This window comes from Ruditapes philippinarum, unplaced genomic scaffold, assembly GCF_026571515.1.
Source record: "Ruditapes philippinarum isolate M1 unplaced genomic scaffold, ASM2657151v2 ctg2147_1_1_1_1, whole genome shotgun sequence".
Lineage (NCBI taxonomy): Eukaryota > Metazoa > Mollusca > Bivalvia > Venerida > Veneridae > Ruditapes > Ruditapes philippinarum.
Genome location: NW_026859037.1, coordinates 66,545 through 86,788, shown reverse-complemented (window position 1 = coordinate 86,788; position 20,244 = coordinate 66,545). Strand labels below are relative to the sequence as shown.

At 34.5% G+C, this 20,244-nt stretch overlaps 1 protein-coding gene across 1 annotated transcript in view; it reads left to right on the top strand.

Moving 5' to 3' along the window:
- LOC132754958 (b(0,+)-type amino acid transporter 1-like) overlaps nt 1-20,244 on the top strand; it is a 128,803-nt gene that overhangs the window by 47,639 nt on the left and 60,920 nt on the right. Inside the window, exons 3-5 of the mRNA XM_060745714.1 lie at nt 4,955-5,056; nt 5,303-5,430; nt 8,796-8,907. Coding sequence (XP_060601697.1) covers nt 4,955-5,056; nt 5,303-5,430; nt 8,796-8,907 — 342 coding nt within the window. The remainder of the gene's footprint in view (nt 1-4,954; nt 5,057-5,302; nt 5,431-8,795; nt 8,908-20,244) is intronic.

Here is a 20,244-nt window from a genome sequence, read left to right as displayed (position 1 = left end):
TGTTCTCTGTGATTATCTAACATGATTGGCACCAGTTCAATAAGTCTGATTTGCTTTTTTGCATAATTATGCCCCTTTTTCTACTTAGAAATTCTTGGTTAAGCAAATATCTCCATAACTACTGAAGGGTTCGTGCCTTTTTTTGAACAATTTTATGCATTTTATAACAATAAAGCAGTGTTTAACTCGATAAAACATCTTAATAACAAGCCTTTGTACCTCGGACAATTTTATGTATTCATATAGGTAAGCATTATTATACTCAATGAAACACACTTGTGACAACTTTTCGAATAGTCGAGCGTTACTGTCCTCCGACAGATCTTGTTACACTTTGAACTTTGTCCGGGACATAACTCTAAAACTAAAAGAGATATCAACATGAAACTTTGTAGGTATATAAATCTCATTAGGTGGAGTTGCAGTGCAAAAGAACTGTTACTCTATCTTGCCTAATTTTGGAGTTATTGCCCTTTGGTAATTGTTTTTACTTTGAACTTTATGACATAGCTCTGAAACCATAAGAGGTTTGTAGGTAGATTGATATCATGAAATAGAAGTGCAGCGAAAAAGAACCTTAACTCTGCCTTGCTTAATGTTGGAGTTATTGCCCTTGTCCATTTTTACACTTTGAACTTTGTCAGGGACACAAGGCTGACACTTCAAGAGATATATTTTTCTGTGTCCAAAACCTACTCGGGGAGCATCAACTTGTTCTTGTCAAGAGTCTTGGGGCATAACTTTGATATTGTATACAAAAAATGGGACTTATTCTGCGTTGAAAGTAGGAATGATATCGGCTTTGAACACCTTAAATAGATTGCTCTACAATTCTCGATCTTGCAACAACTTTCGCTTTCAGTTCTTTCAGCACTTTGATTATATAAAGTTACCAGTACAAAAATTCCATTTTATTTTCTCCAAAAGCAACTTTCTTAAATAACCAAACTTGGTCATTATTATAATACACGTTTAATATAAATAATCTAACTAACAACACGCCTTTGTTCTTATTATAATCCCTTTGTTATAAAACGTGTTTATATAATTCACACTACTTGATTACGTATCTACATACATACTATAAAACCAAACCAACAGTAGATTGCGTAATGCCATTCAAACTATAATCCAAAATAATCTAGCGCATGCGCAGTGATTGCCGCCAAAGTGACCCATATGCTGCTCTTTTTTCTCTTTAAAGAACTTTTTTTTGGAAAAGATCTTTAAATGTGATCTCGGGAAACATTTTTAGGAACAGGCGGTCTGATAGACACTCTGAAGTGTAAAGCTCCAAGAAAATTTCGGACATGTGACAGGCAAAAAATGGCCTCAGGTCGATCTTAGGGTAACTAGTAACCGAGGCTGTAAAGCCTTTTACTCTATCTCAATTCATTCAGAAGTTGCAGCACTTTGAAATCAGTTTTGATGGAAAAAATGCAATGCAAAATAGTGATTATTGCCAATTTTGAGACGTCCCCCCGTTTCCATGGTAACAGAAAATTTACGATTGAGCATGCTGTTACAGAGGCTATGGTGTAGTCAACATTTGTGTCAAGTTGTATCAGTATTGAAGCATTTTCCATAGTTTCATAGCAGTTTGAACTTGTAACAGGAGGCTTTTCAATGAAAACGGCCATTTTTCACAATATGCTCATGGGGTAAAAAGTTTAAGAAGATATCTATAGTCACAAAAAAGAGGTGAAAAAATAACATTTTTTTAAAAAAATATCATTTATACTCGTAGTAACTAAGAAGAAAATTTTAAAAAATCAAATAAATTTCAAGCTCAAAATGAAAATAATCATATAGAAATAAAAAAGTAAAAGAATGAATAACAAAAATTCAAGGAGGAGATAATTCTGGAAATATAGACGCTAGATTTATAACCCTTGTCATATTAATATGATGTGGGAGTTTGAAGTAAATGCTATAAAAAATGAAAAAGTTTAAGTAGATAAATAATAACTTCTAAACAATCTAAAAATCTAAGTTCAAGGTGGACATAATTCTGGAAATAATCAGAGTACTGAACCTTCTCACAAATAATTTGAGTGATAATAAGAAACATAAATATGAAGTTTAAAGTAGAAACATTTAAAAAAAAGAAGTTATAAAAAACATTATTTTGTCATGAAAATTCTAAGGTCAAGGGGAATAATTCTGATAATTTTTGTGTTAAAGTTGTAAACCTTGTCACATATGATGTGGTTGATGATCAGAAACATATATTTGAAGTTTGAAGTAAATACCTTAAGAAATGAAGAACTTATAGTAAAAAAGATTATCTCCGGCGCGTTGCGAGTAGGACAGCTCTCAATATTCTCTCTATAGTCAAGATCAAAATGATGTGTATAATCTCCATTTAAAACTTCACGCTTTGTAATATTGCTATTGCTACTGCCAACTTTACGTTTTATGATTTTGCTACTGCTGTGCTACTGCTGCGCTACTGCTACTGCCGATTTCATGTTTTATAATTTTGCTTCTGCTGTGCTACTGCCAACTTTACGTTTTACAATTTTGCTACTGCTACGGCTGTGCTACTGCTACAGATACTGTTGTGCTATTGCCAAATTAATGTTTTATAATTTTTAACCAGGTTTTCCGAAGGAAAAAACTGGTTATTAGATTGAGGTATGTCGGCGGGCGGATGGGCCGGCGGGCGGGCGGGCGGTCGTAAACAATTTCTTCTGTGCGCAACTCCTCCTACATTTCTCAACAGATTTTGACCAAACTTTCACAGAACCTTTGTCATCAAGTGCTCTGGTGCATATTGTTGGGGTTTTGTGATTGGATGATATTTGACCTAATTATGGCCCTTTGTTTTTTTCCTTATACAGAATATATAGTGAACAATTTCTTCTGTACGCAACTTCTCCTACATTTCTCAACGGATTTTGTTTAAACTTTCACAGAAGCTTTGTCATCAAGTGCCCTGGCGCATATTGTTGGGGTTTTGTGATTGGATAATGTTTGACCTAATTATGGCCCTTTGTTTTTTTCCTTATATAGAATATATAGTGGGGTTAGAACTAGTTATAAGATTGATGTATGTCGGCGGGCAGACGGGCAGGCGGGCGTAAACAATTTCTTCTGTGAGCAACTCCTCCTACATTTCTCAACGGATTTTGTTCAAACTTTTACAGAAGCTTTGTCATCAAGTGCTCTGGCGCATATTGTTGGGGTTTTGTGATTGGATAGTTTTTGACCTAATTATGGCCCTTTGTTTTATTTCCTTATACAGAATATATAGTGAATTCTTCTTCTGTATGCAATTCCTCCTACATTATTCATGATTTACATTGCACATACATGTAGTTACAATTTGTTGCTTGTATTTGTATTTCAACTACAACATATTTATCTACAATGGTGATAATTGAAAACCTGGTTTCATGGCATTGCCACGTTTCTTGTTTTACTGGTACTGCTGTGCAACTGATACTGCTAACATTACGTTTAATATTTTGCTACTGATGTGCCACTGCTACTGCCAATTTCACGTTTTATAATTTTGCAACTGCTACTGCTACTGCCAATGTCACGTTTTATAGTTTTGCTACTGCTACTGCTGTGCTACTGCTACTACCAATATCATGTTTTATAGTTTTGCTACTGCTTTGCTACTGCTACTGCAAATTTCACGTTTTATAATTTTGCTTCTGCTACTGTTGTGCTACTGCTACTGCCAATTTCACGTTTTATAATTTTACTACTGCTACCGCTGTGCTACTGCTATTGCCATTCTACCTTTTATAATTTTGCTACTGCTTTGCTACTTCTACTGCAAATTTCACGTTTTATAATTTTGCTTCTGATACTGTTGTGCTACTGCTACTGCCAATTTCACGTTTTATAATTTTACTACTGCTACTGCTGTGTTACTGCTACTGCCAACTTCACGTTTTTATTTGTTTGGGTCGTCAGACCAAACAAATAATGGTAGCGAAATTTCAGAGTCTTATGCTGTTAATTGCAATTGCCTAAAGTAGTCCACTTTTTTGAAGCGGTTACTTCCCTTTATATGTACTCTAACGCCGCAAAATTCAGGGGAGATCAATGCGTAAAGATTGTCAAATGACAGGCGCATTAATTTTCAAGCAAAGTAGTTCCCGAATGGTCGAAGATTTCTAATATTGTTTCATTCTTTATAGATATACATCTTACAGAAAGCTCGATGATTAATGATTATTTACATCTGTGTTAAACAACAGGTTTAGCGTCGAAATAATAAGAGTTACAAACCCTAATTTAGAATAATATGGTTTTCTCCATACCATCGATATATAACTTCACCGTGGCCGAGGGGTTTGCACGCTCGCTTATGAATCGAGAGGTCTGGAGTTCAAATCCCAGTTGAGTCAACTCATTTTTTTAAATTTTTAAGTCAAATAAAAATTGAATTGACTATCAGTGTTGCAATTAGTCTTATAGCCAATTTACTACAGTTAAAACACTGGAAAGCATTGGTGGCACTTTACAAAAACAAATTGGTTTATAATCTCACAACCTTCACCTTTCTGACATTCTGAGACCCAAACAAATTCAGCGCCTTCTGTGCTTTGATTATAAATTTGCTACTGCTCATTGCCACTGCTAATTTCTACCGATGTGATATTTCAAAGATGTCCAGACAACCTTCACTGTAATACTAATATGAGCAAAATTATCCGAATATGATTAAAGTCTTTCCGACGGTTCCATTTTCCCTCAGAATACTGCTTATGGCAGTGCTAGTTGGCACGATATCCATTATCTGTAATGAATAGCTCGACAAAACCGCGTCTGTGAATTTTAGCACCATGTAGATTGTCGTTGTTTTTTCTCCGAGATATTTGCATTTCCAAATATTAAAACTTTAAAACCCTTTTCATTTTCAGAATACAACCTTGATCATTGTTACACCAATCGATCGTATAATTTACAGATTACAATGTTTATATTGTTTCAGGTTCAGGGATCTTTATTTCACCAAAAGGGGTACTGACGGAGACCGGTTCAGTCGGGTTGAGTCTTATAGTATGGGTCTCCAGTGGTGTCCTGTCATTATTAGGTATTTCATTATCAATTTCTTAAATTAAAATATCATCCTCAATTCGAACATTCTCTTCTGCAATGAGGAAAGTCGAAAAAAGTCACTGAACTTAAAAATAAGTGTTCATATAAACTTGAATTTGCGTGATTTAGATCTAACATTAATTTTAATTGGCAACTTCTACTTTATTTTTATACCTACTTAAAAAATTATATTCTCTAGAATATGTCAATACAAAACAGTCTTTACAATATTTTAATTCAGGTGCATTGTCGTACGCCGAGCTCGGTACAATGATACCAAAATCAGGCGGGGAGTATCCGTACTTTATGGAAGCCACATTCCCTATTGTTGCCTACCTTTTTAGCTGGACACGAACTATTGTGTTACAGGTAAGGTGTTCATATTTAAACAAGCCAGCTAAAAATAACTATATTAGTGTAACATTTCAGGGAAGTGACCAAAAATTGTGTGGAATTTTAGATAATGTACGTAATGCTATGTAGTGAATTTCGACAAAATTTATAATTTGACAAAATTGATATCAGATTAAACAGGGTTACCATTTGTCAGGACGGCGGAAATTCTCGGGAATTGTCGGGAAGTAAAATTATTTTTATGAACACCCATACACTGGTAGGCCTTCAAGTTTTTGTGATAAAATGAACAGAGAAAGGACTTCGGTCATCATGTCGGACCTGATGTTGAATTGACTCCAAATTCTGTAGAACGGTATTATTCATCCAGATGTAATAGAAGTAGGTGTACACTTTGCAGCTCCATTATTAAAAGTTCTATTTTTAGTAGTACTAATATTCCTGGTAAGAACTATCATATTAATAGTAACATTAATTGTTCTACGAAAAATATTATAAATGACATATCGTGTCAAATGTGATAAATGTAAAGAACAGTATGTTGGTCAAACGAAGCAACAAGTGTCTAAACGCATGAATATATCTATAGGTTTGATATAAATATTTTTTCCGCTCCATTATTTGCTTCTAAAAGTTTACAAAACGTGAAATATGCAGTCAAAGTGTCCTTTCAAAAAATCCTTCCAAATTTTTTTTTTTTATTTCATTAAATAAATACCCGATGTGCAGTTAATCAATTTCTTTATATTAAAGAAATTAAGCATGCGAATCATTCCAAGACCATATTCATCAGTGTTTTGCCTCAAGACTTCTTTTAAAAAAAAATTACATTGACCTAACCAGACAAATTCTCTTAAAGTTTCATTTAAGTTTTCAACATACCAGAACGGATGGTTTAAGGTGAGCTATACGTATTAAAGGGGGTTGCTCTGGTGTCCATCGTCAACATTCATCTTTTTCTCTGAAACTGCTGGGCAAAATTGACTTCAAATTTGGTTTGTAGCATACTTGTGACAGTCACACTTTAATTTGCTCATAATATATCAATTAGCCCGTTTTAGGGGTCTTAAAAGCTAAAAATAGAAAACACTATAAAACATCTTTTTCTAATGAATGATCACCAAACTTTTTTCTGTAGCATTCTTAGATGGCCTGTTATCAAATTTGTTCAAAATAATTTTATTGGCCCCTTTTAAGGGCCTGAACAGCTAAAAATAGAAAAAAAAACGTTTAAACATCTTCTTCTACTAAACCAATTGATGGATGATCACCAAATTTTATCTGCAGCATCCTTAATAAGTATTTCATCATATTTGCTCATATCAATTTGATTGGCCCATTTTAGGGGCCCCTAAAGCTAACAAGTGCCAGTTTTAAGCGGGTTATGCTCCCAAAATAGGTTTTGGGACTCTTGAAGTTTCAGGGTTATGTCCTGGACAAAGTTCTTAGTGCAATAATTCCAAAATTAGGCTAGGCAAAGTTACTTTTCTTTGCACTGCACTGCAACTCAAAGAGATCTTTCTACCGACTTAGTGTCTTGTTGATACCTCTAGTAGTTTTACAGTAATACCCGGGACAAAGTTCACAGTATAAAATTGAAAAAGGGCAATCACTACAAAGGCGAGGCATAGTTACGGGTCTTTTGCACTGCACTTTTATTCAATGAGATCTATATACCTACAAAGTTTTATGTTTATATCTTATAGTTTCAGTGTTATGTCCAGGGCAAATTTCAAAGTGAAAAAGTAAACAAAGGGCAATAACTTAAAAAATTGGGCAAGACAGAGTTGCGGTTTTTTTGCACTGCACATCTAACTAATATAATGTATCTACCTACAAAGTTTCTTGTTTATATCTCTTACAGTGTCAGAGTTATGTCCTGGACAAAGTTCAACGTGTAAAAATGAACAAAGGGCAATAACTCCAAAATAAGGCAAGGCATAGTTATGGTTCTTTTGCACTGCACATCTACCCAATGAGATCTATCTACCTACAAACTTTCTTGTTGACTTCTTATACAGTTATTTAGCAGTATGCTGGACAATTTTCAGTGAAAAAATAAACAAAGGGCTATAACTCAAAAATTAAGGATGGCAGAGGGGATGGCATCCAAAATGCATTTACCCAAAGGCAATTACTGATCAGGTTATCATGTGCAATTCGTAGGGATAAACTTTTTTTTATAAACTATATATTCTTCTTAAATTTTAGTAATTTAACTGTTTTCGAATTTCGGCACTGTATACGTTTACAAAAAATTCAAAATATTGAGGAAAATCGAAAACTGTGGAATAGACTTGATATGAATTTATTGCTGTAACAGTCACGCATCTTTACCATGATGAATGTTACAAGTTTCCAACCTTCATGGACACAAAAAATAAAATTGTTTGAAAATGAGATACAATGAGTTGAATTTCACCACAATTTATTACATCCCTATCATACTTTATTTAATTTGTGGTTCAATATGGCACCAAATCAATTAAATCACATACATTTAATAAAAAGCACATTCATTCTTTTTAAATACTTCTATATCAGACTTTAAATGACACCAAGAAAAATATTTGATTGCAAATTGTTGTTATCAAAGTATCTACCGTCATCTTGAACTCCACTCCAAATATTTTAAGATTGCAGATCGGAAATACATCAATCAGAACTAGCGCATCGGGTTATATTTATCTCATTCAGGCTAAATTCTACCATTTATCCCGTCGTCAGCAACTTGTATAACTTATTGTATACATTCAAAATGATTTGTTTGCATCAATTGTATGTTGTTCTTTAAAATACTCACTTATATTACAGCATATTTTAGTAGCAAAAGTAACATTTTCAAGTAATTTCTACATGCTGCAAATTCTGGCTTATATCCCAAGTCGGGAATAACAGAAATTTCCATCATGGGATATTCCAGCTAACAAGAGAATAACAGAGGCTAACATTTTATGATAAACTTTCTTTTGCGATTTACTATCTGAATATGGACGTACATATGTTATTAATTCAAATTGTGTACGCACACAAACACAAAAAATATATTCTATTCTTTAGAAGTCTTTGTGTGCTTATAAAAGATTGAAATATCATCTTCTTAAGTTAGCATGATCATCTGATACTACTATATTTTTCAATAGGTAGCCGACAATCGTAGTTATGTAGATCTGATATACGATATCACTCGTAAATTGTATAACAACAGAGTACACCAGCCTTTGTGATTTTATCAGTGTATTTGTGAAGAAATATTTACTTACATGCACTTGTAAAAAGACATGGCATAATGGCGTAAGTTCAAAAGTTTTAATCTTATATTTAAAGGAGAGACAATGGTAAACAAAATGATTCATACATAAAACTTTTTCTATTTACAGCCGTCGGGTGTCGCTATAATTTGCATGACATGTGCGTCCTACATAACAACTTTCTTTGAATATTGTGGTAGCCCGGCCCCACCTCTAAAGATTATAGCAGTCATTGTAATATGTAAGTTATTTTTTTATCTAAATTAAATGAAATAGAGAGGTAAGAGTATTTTCGCTCTGCAGGGCACTGGACGAAAACAATAAAAAATACGACAGTCAACATTTTTGTCGTACTTTCGCTCCGCGGGGCTCAAGGCGAAAACACAGTTAAACGAAAAGTTACCACATATTTTCGCCTGGCGCCCCGCGGAGCAAAATTACGAAAATACGAAACTACGAAGATAAGGGTAGATGACTGTCTGGGGATAATGCACGCATTATTATCTTCCAATGTTGAAGAATTTGGTTGCTATGGCAACAAATACACTTACATATTTCAAATATATAGCGAACATATTTTTTTTAAACTTAAAAAAATGGATAGATGGCAGTAAGGAGATTACGCACATCGTTTTAAGCTCGACTTGAGAGTTGTTCTACTCACCCAGTAGTGTCGGCGATCGCGTCCAGATTTCTGATTAAAGACTTTACACAGTAAAATATGTTATTATGTTATTGTATGCACTTAGCAATTATTCCAACCTCCCTATAGACCTTTTTACGACGCGGTCTGTTGCTATGAAAAATTGACCGGAAGTAGCATTTTCTTGCGCATGGGCAATTTGCGTAGGGCAAATAGAGCATCGCCCTACATAGAAATGTAGTAGAAGTTCATAGACAATTCCGAGATAGTTGAAGGTAAAAATAAGAAAATCACATTAAATAGCTTTTTACAGAAACACAAAAGATGCCACTATAGCTTTGTGGCTAAGATTGACAAAAAAGGCATGGAAAAGACGATTGTTAAAGAATTCCCCCCTTACGAACACGGACCTGACATTGAGATAAATGTTGGAAAAAAATGTGGGAAAATACAGAAGTCAATATAACGTTTCCGGAGTAGCTCTCTGCAACAACTGGCTGGAATTCAACGAAACTTTATGGAAATCATCAATATCAAGAGGAGATGCGCATGTTGTCGGCTTGTTCCGGTCAGACCCTTTAACTCAGAGTTATGGCCCTTGATTAGTTATGAAGTATGCATATAGAGAAAAAATCGTTTCCGCACTACTTCTCTGCAACTACTGACTGGAATTCAACGAAACTTTATGGGAACCTTCAATACCAGAGGAGATGCGCATATCGTCGGCTTGTTTCGGTCAGACACTTTAACTCAGAGTTATGGCCCTTGATTAGTTATGCAGTATGCATATGAAGTAAAAACCGTTTCCGCGCTACTTCTCTGCAACTACTGGCTGGAATTCAACGAAACTTTATGGGAACCTTCAATACCAAGAGGAGATGCGCATATCGTCGGCTTGTTCCGGTCATAGACTTTAACTCAGAGTTATGGCCCTTGGTTAGTTATGCAGTATGCATATGGAGTAAAATTGTTTCCGCGCTACTTCTCTGCAACTACTGGCTGGAATTCAACGAAACCTAATGGGAATCTTCAATACCAAGACGAGATGCGCATATCGTTGCCTTATTTCGTTCAGGCACTTTAACTCAGAGTTATGGCCCTTGATTAGTTATGCAGTATGCATATGAAGTAAAAATCGTTTCCGCGCTACTTCTCTGCAACTACTGGCTGGAATTCAACGAAACTTTGTGGGAACCTTCAATACCAAGAGGAGATGCGCATATCGTCGGCTTGTTCCGGTCAGAGACTTTAACTCAGAGTTATGGCCCTTGGTTAGTTATGCAGTATGCATATGGAGTAAATTTGTTTCCGCGCTACTTCTCTGCAACTACTGGCTGGAATTCAACGAAACCTAATGGGAATCTTCAATACCAAGACGAGATGCGCATATCGTTGCCTTATTTCGTTCAGGCACTTTAACTCAGAGTTATGGCCCTTGATTAGTTATGCAGTATGCATATAGAGAAAAAAATGTTTCCGCGCTACTTCTCTGCAACTAATGGCTGGAATTCAATGAAACTTTATGAGAACCTTCCATACCAAGAGGAGATGCGCATATCGTCGCCTTGTTGCGGTCAGACACCTAAACTCAGAGTTATGGCCCTTGATTAGTTATGCAGTATGCATATAGAGCAAAAAATCGTTACCGCGCTACTTCTCTGCAACTACTGGCTGGAGTTCAATGAAACTTTATGGGAACCTTTTCAATAATTGAATAGTTGAATAATTTCAACTTAGTGAAAAATTCTTTTTGTTTTTGACAAGTTGAATTTTAAAAGATCTAACAATGATCTAACAATGTGTGTACAAATTTAGTTTGAAAATAGGCAAGAAAATGTCCTTATTAATAAAAACACATTTAAAATGTTGTGGATGGTCACAGGTATTGGAAATAAGCCATGTCAAAAATTAGGAACTTTTCAAGAGGATGAAATATTTTACTAAGAAGTTTTTTTATGGCCAACTGTTCTATTTTATAATTATTTTGTTGATAAAAAAATAATTTTTAAAATCATTGATTTGGAAATGTGCAACTTGTCTTTGTCAGCTGCCCACAGAGTTTCAGTAATAAATACAAAAATTGGTTAAATCGTTTTGAATATTAATATATGTTTACCTTATTTCCTCCATAGCGGAAATGGAAATTTTAAAACGAAGGGACGTAATTTGGTAAACGAAATCCAAACCGCAATACGGACTTTACCGAGAATATAACTGTAAAGCCACCTGTTAGCATAATTTGGGTGTCACATATTATTACACCAGATGTCGCGTCGTATTATGCTTGCTATATTCGGTTTTCGGCTATGCGTCATTCTACCTTATGACATTCGTCATTCAAGCTGAGTAAATAGACCCACAGGTTAAGTTATTGAATTAAACCAGATCAACAAATGAATAATAATTGATCGTTAAATAACGATATCAACATACAATTAAGCAAGACGCACACAGCAGAAAGCATAATGTGCATGTAAGAAAGCAACATGTAAAAGTCAGAATGCAAGATGTACAAGTCAGAATGCAAGATGTACAAGTCAGAATGCAAGATGTACAAGTTGAAAGCACGATGTAACGTAAGAAAGCAAGATGTAATTTTGGCATAAATACCCTTCCAGAGAAAACAGTACTGCTGTACATGAATTCGAAAGCTATAAATAGCTAGATGACCTTTACATTGTGAAAGTCCGAAAATCTATTTATAGAAGTAGTTTTAGTCTGAACGAAATAGTCATTCGTGTCGCGATATGGTAATAAATATCGTTCTTATCGAAAAAATATGAGTAGGCCATTTTTATAGAATTATTGTGTTATCATTTTGAAATTGTCTTTTCCGTAGGTTCTTTCCGGTATATAGCTCCTTTCTTTTTTACCGCTCTGATTGCTGATTGCACTTCAGACATTTTTACCGTGAATATTTAAATTCACCCCGATTTCTCGAAATTTTTCTGTAAGATGTTGATTTTATTTTGTTTGAAGACATTCGGTTTTGTGCCGAATACTGTGACATTTTAACAACAGAAACTTTGGTCTGCAGTTTGAATATGAGGTGAAATGTGTTTTTTATGAATGTAAACAAATAGTTTATTGATCTCCCAATAAATCAATTAACAATAGCTTTTTATATATCACCAATGTCAAGTAGCTTTTATATCTTTGACTCGCAAGAACATGATGTTAGTGAATTTCCTCATACCTGCCTAAAATTCAGGTAACAGTCTTCTCTTCTATAATATTGATAAATACTGTATCACCATGTTACGCGTGTACAACAAACAAAAATTCCTGAATTTGGTCTTTTTGGAATTCATCCAATTTTTTCATTCCAGTATGTGTTCTACTTGAAAGAAACCATTTTTTTAATTTGACATGAAAAACTGCATGTAAAAGTCCCTTTTGTTACTATTTGTATATTTGTTACAATAATAATAAAAAAAACAGAATTTGATATTTTAATCATCTTATGTTACTGACTACAGAAGTGACACAAACAGAACACAGTACAGTCATGTCACATAACATTTACAAGTCTTGTTGGTCTTGTTACTTTCCTTACCAGGTAAGCATCAGTGAAAGCATTTTTTAAATTAAATATCTGGCCCCCTCTACAGTGCATAAGATAAGTATAATTATGAAAAAAAATGTTTACAAAACATTCGGGAAAAATGTACAATTAGTACTTAATCTGAATATGATCTGTGCGTAGGAAAAATTTGGTAAGGTATCATTAATGAGCGCATTTTTTTGCGCGGAGCTTCTAAATTGCTGCAGCATTTGTACTTGTACATGTATTATCAGTGCTACTAATTTTGTTGGCGTGCGCGCCGAAGCGCGGCGCCCCTTATGGAATGAAATCAGATTTTGTGAAAGGGCAATTGCAACTTCTCGGGCGTTTTCCTCCGTCATAATAGACGATCATTCCGATTGGTATGAGGAAAAAAGAAATGTGGCGATATGTATAATAACGAACTGGAGAACTTCGCAATGCAGACATATTCAAATGAAATGATCTTATCCGTCAATAAATCGTGCTCTCCCGATTTTTTTTTATTAATCATGTTGGTTATTATGTATGTTACTGCTGTACCTATACTCCTTGACAAAATATTTCGACAAATTCAAACGTGGCTCCCCAGGTTTTCCGTGTGCAAAATGCGCTGCGCTTTGAAGATGGGAACCAGTCGTCTATGGGCGGAGCCATTCGGTAATTTGTTGGTTCCCATAATTCAAAGCGAGGCGTATTTGTACATGGCAAAGCTGTTGATGTTTATTTAGGCTGTTGCGTTGTTTATATTACCGTTGAAGTTTAATGATCAGTACATGTGCTGGGATTGACAAATATACATTTCTTTTTTCATTTTTAAGGCGTTGTAAGCTCCACACTCTAAGTGCCTGTGATTTTACAAACGTTGAGATACGCAATAAGCTAAATATTTATCATTAGAATAGCCTGTCGTCTGCTAGTTCGGAAACAGTACTGTCAATCCGTGTATTCACGTTTTAAGTATTTATCGCTTTAATTCATCCAACAATTTCTTTTTTCTATGTGACATAGCTTGAAATCACACCTTTTAAAGCTTTTTAGTACGCCAAAATATAGTATATCGTTATTGCGATTTGCCCAACGCAAAATTCGCATGCGCGAAATGCAATACCGTTGATATGGAAAATCGTACTGTAAAAAGGTCTATACTTAATCTTTAAATCAAATCAAATCGCGTCATGTTTCAAAGTAATAATAATCTAAGCGGTTCTTCTGACATTAATTCAGTTCATAACGTGACAAAAATGGACGCTGTAAGTTAATTTCTATGAAACTATAACAGTTATCATAACATATGTTACGTTTCCCGGACCGGGGAGAGCCTGCTAGTCCCCGGGTAACAATTTATACTTCTCAGGATGTAGGCCTATATAGCGGGTAGATCACTATAGCTTCACTTCTATAGGTATTTAATAGTCAGGGTATGTTGTATCAGGAGAAAGCCAGTAGTTAGTTTAACATCTCATTTATTCATCATCAACGTCATTCATTCATGTATACACAGTCAACAGTAATATAAATAATACATGTAGTCAAAATGGGTACATATCCGGAAACCACTCCAGTTGGGTTTGTTTACCTTAGTTACATAGATAAATGTTCTGTACAAGTTTATAAATACTTGTAATTTATACGTTTATTAGATCTATAGTAATTTTTATAAGTGAAATATATTTATAAAATGATTCTGGGTACTACCTCTCCAGATGGATATTTTCTATAAGACATTGTGTATAGAGGTTGCGTCTGTAAAGCGGACAATACAATTGACCAAGTTCAAGGGAAAATCGGGGTATTTATAGGAAAAAGTCACATGACCCTTGAAACAGTAACGTGACTTCATATAATGACGTCACTTTGTACCCAGATGGGTCATGTGATCTATTTTTGATGACGTCACATTGTCTCCATCTTAAACTCGATTTTTAAATATTACAGAACATATTTTCTACGTCTCCATCTGGAATTCTAATCAGTACCAACTAATAATGGATTAAACACAAGGCATGGCACATGTTTGATGAGTTATGTAGCATTAAATAAGTGATTACAAATGGGCAAAACTGGCGTAAACATAAGTATTATATACATATGTTAATAAATCAGAATAAAGTTGATAACTGTCAACAAGTATTAACGTGGTTTCCGGGGTTATAAAAAGTGTCATGATGTTCGGACGAAATGAACTTCGTAACATTACCCCCATCCCGCAAAGGATTCAGACCCTGAATCGAAAGATATAAGGTAAGTATAAGTTATTAATTATATACAGAAAGTAATGGGAATTTATCATTAGTTGTTTGTCTGTTGTGTGAGTAACTGTAAGGTGTAGAGTTCCTGTTAAATTGATTATCAATGGGAGTATGTTGAAATTGATTTCTTCTACTCCGGTCTCTATTATTTGGCATTCTTTGTTGTTCATTTCTTGGGAAAGAGGAGGGGAAGTTGTTCTGCTTTTGATTCTGTGTCATCCTTTGAAACTGCTGGGTTAAGTTTTGTAACGAGGTCACAAATAGATTTCAGTTTATCCTGATTGTCTTGGAAAGGTTTAGTATCAGATTTTTCATTTCCAGTAGCGGCTACAGTTATTGATGGATTGTCTTTTTTGGTCAGCTGTACGGAAGTTTCTAGACGTATGGCAATTTTGTTCAGCTTCAGATAAGGTTTTTACATTAGCTTCTCTTAATTTCATTCTCATCTCTTAGTTTTGCATGGCATCTATGAAACAGTCAACTGCAATTGTGTCTGTCCCATTGTGGTGGAGCATCTGGGTAAGCTTTGATGGCTTTAACTTCTTAATACTGCGGGCAAGTTCTGAAATTTCTTCACCATTTTTACGTACTCTTGTCCTTAATTGTGTTCTAAAGACTTCTACTTTATTTAGACATCCATATCTTTCAGTAAGCTTTTTGATGAGAGTATCATAGTCCTTCTTTTCTGTACCATTTAATTCAGTCAAAAGTGATCTTTGCATTGCCACTTAGACAACTTGCTAAGTATAGTCCAGTTGCAATTGTAGTTCCACTGATTTAATTTCACAGCAGATCTTGAATGAATCAATAAATTCATATAAATCTTCTTTTCCATCAAATTTTGGTGGTTTTAATCTTCATATTCAGGTGATTTTCTGTGTAAGATGTGTCCTTCTGCTGGTTTAAGAGGGGAAAATCAATTTCTGGATCAGGAGAAGTTTCTCTGTTAGTATAATTTGATGTGTGGGTCACTCTTAGTCTGTTGTGGGGTATTTACTCTTTTTCAGCTTCTCAATATCTTCTTCAAGACTTAAAAGCCTTGTATGTGTTTCTTGATTGTCATTGGACAGAGTCATTAGACTCTCTGTAATTTTTGTAAAAAATCATTTCCTCTATTTTCTGGTTCTAAGTTGTGGTGTGGGGGTAACTGGGGATTTGTTCATCTAAAGTTTCTTCATCTGAGTTTTCTATATCTTGGTATTCATCTACAAAATCTGGTTTCTGAATCTTCTTACATTTTGATGTCTATTGTCAACAATGACTTCAAACAGGGTCAGTGGTTAGAATCCCAGTCCCCTAATTTTCTTTCTGATGAAGAAATAAAGAAATACACAATTGTTATTAAGACACACACGCACCATAAATCGCATTTTAAAACTATTTCCATAGTTGATAAAAAAAAAAAATATTCTCATGTATTTAAAAAATTTAAAAAATGTTACATCCAAAAAAATTCATAACCAAATTTCACCCAGAAATATAAAAAAAATTTAAAAAATGGGTTAAATTTTTTGTTTTTTTTCAAAAAAGGCCCGATAAAACAAAGGAGGTCAAAAAAGTACGTTTTGAAAAATTTTCCCGGATTAATTGGTTTGGAAAATTGGTCAATATTTTGATGGTTAAGGGTCCCTTTTTCCACCAAAACTCTTGAGGTCTTTTAAAAAAAAGGAAAAAAAGTGGAAAAAATTCAATTTATCCCGTAGAGCCCCGGAAAGGGGTAAAAAAACCCAAAAAAAATTTCGGGGGATTTTGTGGAAATTTTAAAAATTCCCTTTTTGGTTTGGTTTTAATTTAATGTCCCCTTATTCGGGGTTTTAATTAATGTTTTTTTCAAAAAAATCGGGGAAATAATTGGTTTTAAAAAATTTCTTCCTTTGTTTTTTTCCCTTTTTTAAATTTTGGCATTAAAAAAAATCCCCTATAAAAAAGGTTTTAAATTGAATGGAAAATATCTGGAAAAATGATTTTGGAAAAAACAAAAAACTGGAAAAAAAATTTTTTTGGAAAAACATAAAGGGTTGAAAAAGTTTTTAAAATTTCCAAATTCTTTGGAAAGTTGGGGTTTTCCGCATTTGTGGGTTTTTTATTTTATCTAAAAAAAAAGGTTTCACCTTTTTTTTATCCCCACTTTCTGAATCACCAGTTGTTACGACACTTCCCCCGGACCGGGGAGAGCCCCTGCCTAGTCCCCACGGGGGACTAAACAACAAACTATTAATTATAAAAACTCCCATTACTCAGGATTGTAGGTCTGGTCCTATAATATATGCGGGTAGATATTCAATATAGCTTATATCACTTCCCTTATAATATTGTATTTTAGCGGAATGGGGGTTAAAGTCTGATTCGGGGTCGTCCGAACCTGTTGTATCAGGAGAAAGCCAGTAGTTAGTTTTACACATCTCATTTATTTCATCAATCAACGTCATTCATTCATGTATATACACAGTCAACAGTAATATAAATAATACATGTAGTCAAAATGGGTACATATCCGGAAACCACTCCAGTTGGGTTTCGTTTACTTAGTTACATAGATAAATTGTTCTGTACAAGTTTATAAATACTTGTAATTTATACGTTTATTAGATCTATAGTAATTTTTATAAGTGAAATATATATTTATAAAATGATTCTGGGTACTACCTCTCCAGATGGATATTTTCTATAAGACATTGTGTATAGAGGTTGCGTCTGTAAGCGGACAATACAATTGACCAAGTTCAAGGAAAAATCTGGGGTATTTATAGGAAAAGGTTCACATGACCCCTTGAAACAGTAACGTGACTTCATATAATGACGTCCCTTTGTACCCAGATGGGTCATGTGATCTATTTGATGACGTCACATTGTCTCCATCTTAACTCGATTAAATACAGAACATATTCTACGTCTCCATCTGGAATTCTAATCAGTACCAACTAATAAATGGATTAAACACAAGGCATGGCCACATGTTTGATGAGTTATGTAGCATTAAATAAGTGATTACAAATGGGCAAACTGGCGTAAACATTAACGTATTATACATATGTTAATAAATCAGAATAAAGTTGATAACTGTCAACAAGTATTAACGTGGTTTCCGGGGTTATAAAAAGTGTCATGATGTTCGGACGAAATGAACTTCGTAACACATACTTATTACTTTTTTTAAATTACCAAATCCATAACATCTTAAATCCTCTAGAAAAGTTACAGTACATTAAAATTGTATCAAAATTCGAATAAAAATATCACAAAAATATGTCCGTTTAAAACGCATTTGTGATTTCAAATATCGTCCGTTTGACGTACGCTATGCATTTGAGACCGCAGCCACTTCCCACAGTGGACAGCGAAGTCCCTGGTAAAATTCAAGCAGAGTGATAAATCCCCGTTTAACGCCCATCTCTTTGAGCTTGACTTTATCCTGCTTTTCTCCCTCCCCCCCACAAAAAAACAACCTTCAAAGCTAATGCTACACAACAACGTTAGTTTAAAAGTAATATATAAGTACTTAAAGTTGATTGGTCTACAATGGCCACATTTCCATAAGTATTTCAAATCTTTATAGAAATATAAAAAAAAAATTCTTATTTCGATTTTCTTAAAAATATTTCTTGAAAAAGAAATTTTAATAAAGTTTTTAGTGATTTCGTATAAATTTGTTTATGATGAACAATAATATTTTGTTCTTATTTGCTATATAGTTATGGTTGGATCATGTATCTTACAATTGCCAACGATATTCATAGATTAGTTTTTCGTGGTCTGTTGTAATGTCAAATACGAAATACTATCAACATAATTATGTCTACCAAAATTTTTTGGAGACATATTGTTTTTGCCTTCGCCGTCTGTCTGCCGTCCGTCCGTCCGCATTAAGCTTGTCCGGCCTTCCGCTTCGCTGCACAGAATGGCCACCAGAGCTAAAAATAGAAAAATCTTGTCTGACCTTCAAAGGTCAAACTACTGATGGGAGTTCAATCATTTACAGGAGTGATCTGTACCACCCCAACAGCGCGTTCCGCTTCACTGCACAAATCGCCGCCACAGCTAAAAATAGGAAAATCTTGTCGGTCTTCACAGGTCAAACTACTGTTGGAATATCAACCAAACTTTACAGGAGTGATCGATACCATCCCTAGTTGTGCAGATTACCGGCATGTTCCGCTTCGCTGCACAAACGGCCACCAGAGCTAAAACAATAGAAAAAATCTTGTCCGGCCTTCACAGGTCAAACTACTGTTGGAATATCAACCAAACTTTACAGAAGTGATCGATACCATCCCTAGTTATGCAGATTACCGGCATGTTCCGCTTCGCTGCACAAACGGCCACAGAGCTAAAAATAGAAAAAATCTTGTCCGGCCTTCACAGGTATTGATTACTCTTGAAGGAAAAAAGGTTTGTTATAGTTTTATAAGATGTTTTGATTGAACAGTTATTACAAATAATAATATAATTTGATCATATTTATATGCGCAATACAATGAAATATTCATTCATTTCGAATAAACTGCCGTTTAGTCGGGTAATTTTGAAGAAAACCCAGCGGTCAGATCACTTTCGAGTTACACTTGCGGTGAGTTTGAGATTACATATCTTCTGATAATTTGAAATGATCGTAATGACAGCTTTATTTCCTTCAAGAGTAATCAATTCCCTACCATTTGGTACCAAAATATTGAAAATTGGTGAAAAAATGTTGAAGTTATGGAGTTCATATTAAGACGAGTGCTGAAAATTGAGCGGCGAGTTGCATACCTTTACTAAATATATATGTATCAATTTTTTATTTTTTGTAGGAAATGAAGGTTATTGAATTAAAAGCATAAACCAAATATTAAAACATGTTTCAAATGAAAAATACTGTATTTTACATGGTTTTGAGAGGTAGGAGGGCTGTAGAGTTGGTGTGGGGGTGAGGGGGGGGGTGCGGGGGTAGTGACCAATCAACGCGCCGAACACCTATGGTCTAACACACGCGGCCATCAATCCTTAGAATTGATTACTAGTCTGACCCGTTATCCACATGACCATGTCACCACTACTCTATAGCAGTTTGTGAAAAATATTTCATAAAGTAAAAGTAAAGAGGTCCATTGTAAAAAGTAATCAAAGGATATCAGCATAGGTCATTTATTTATGTGGTGT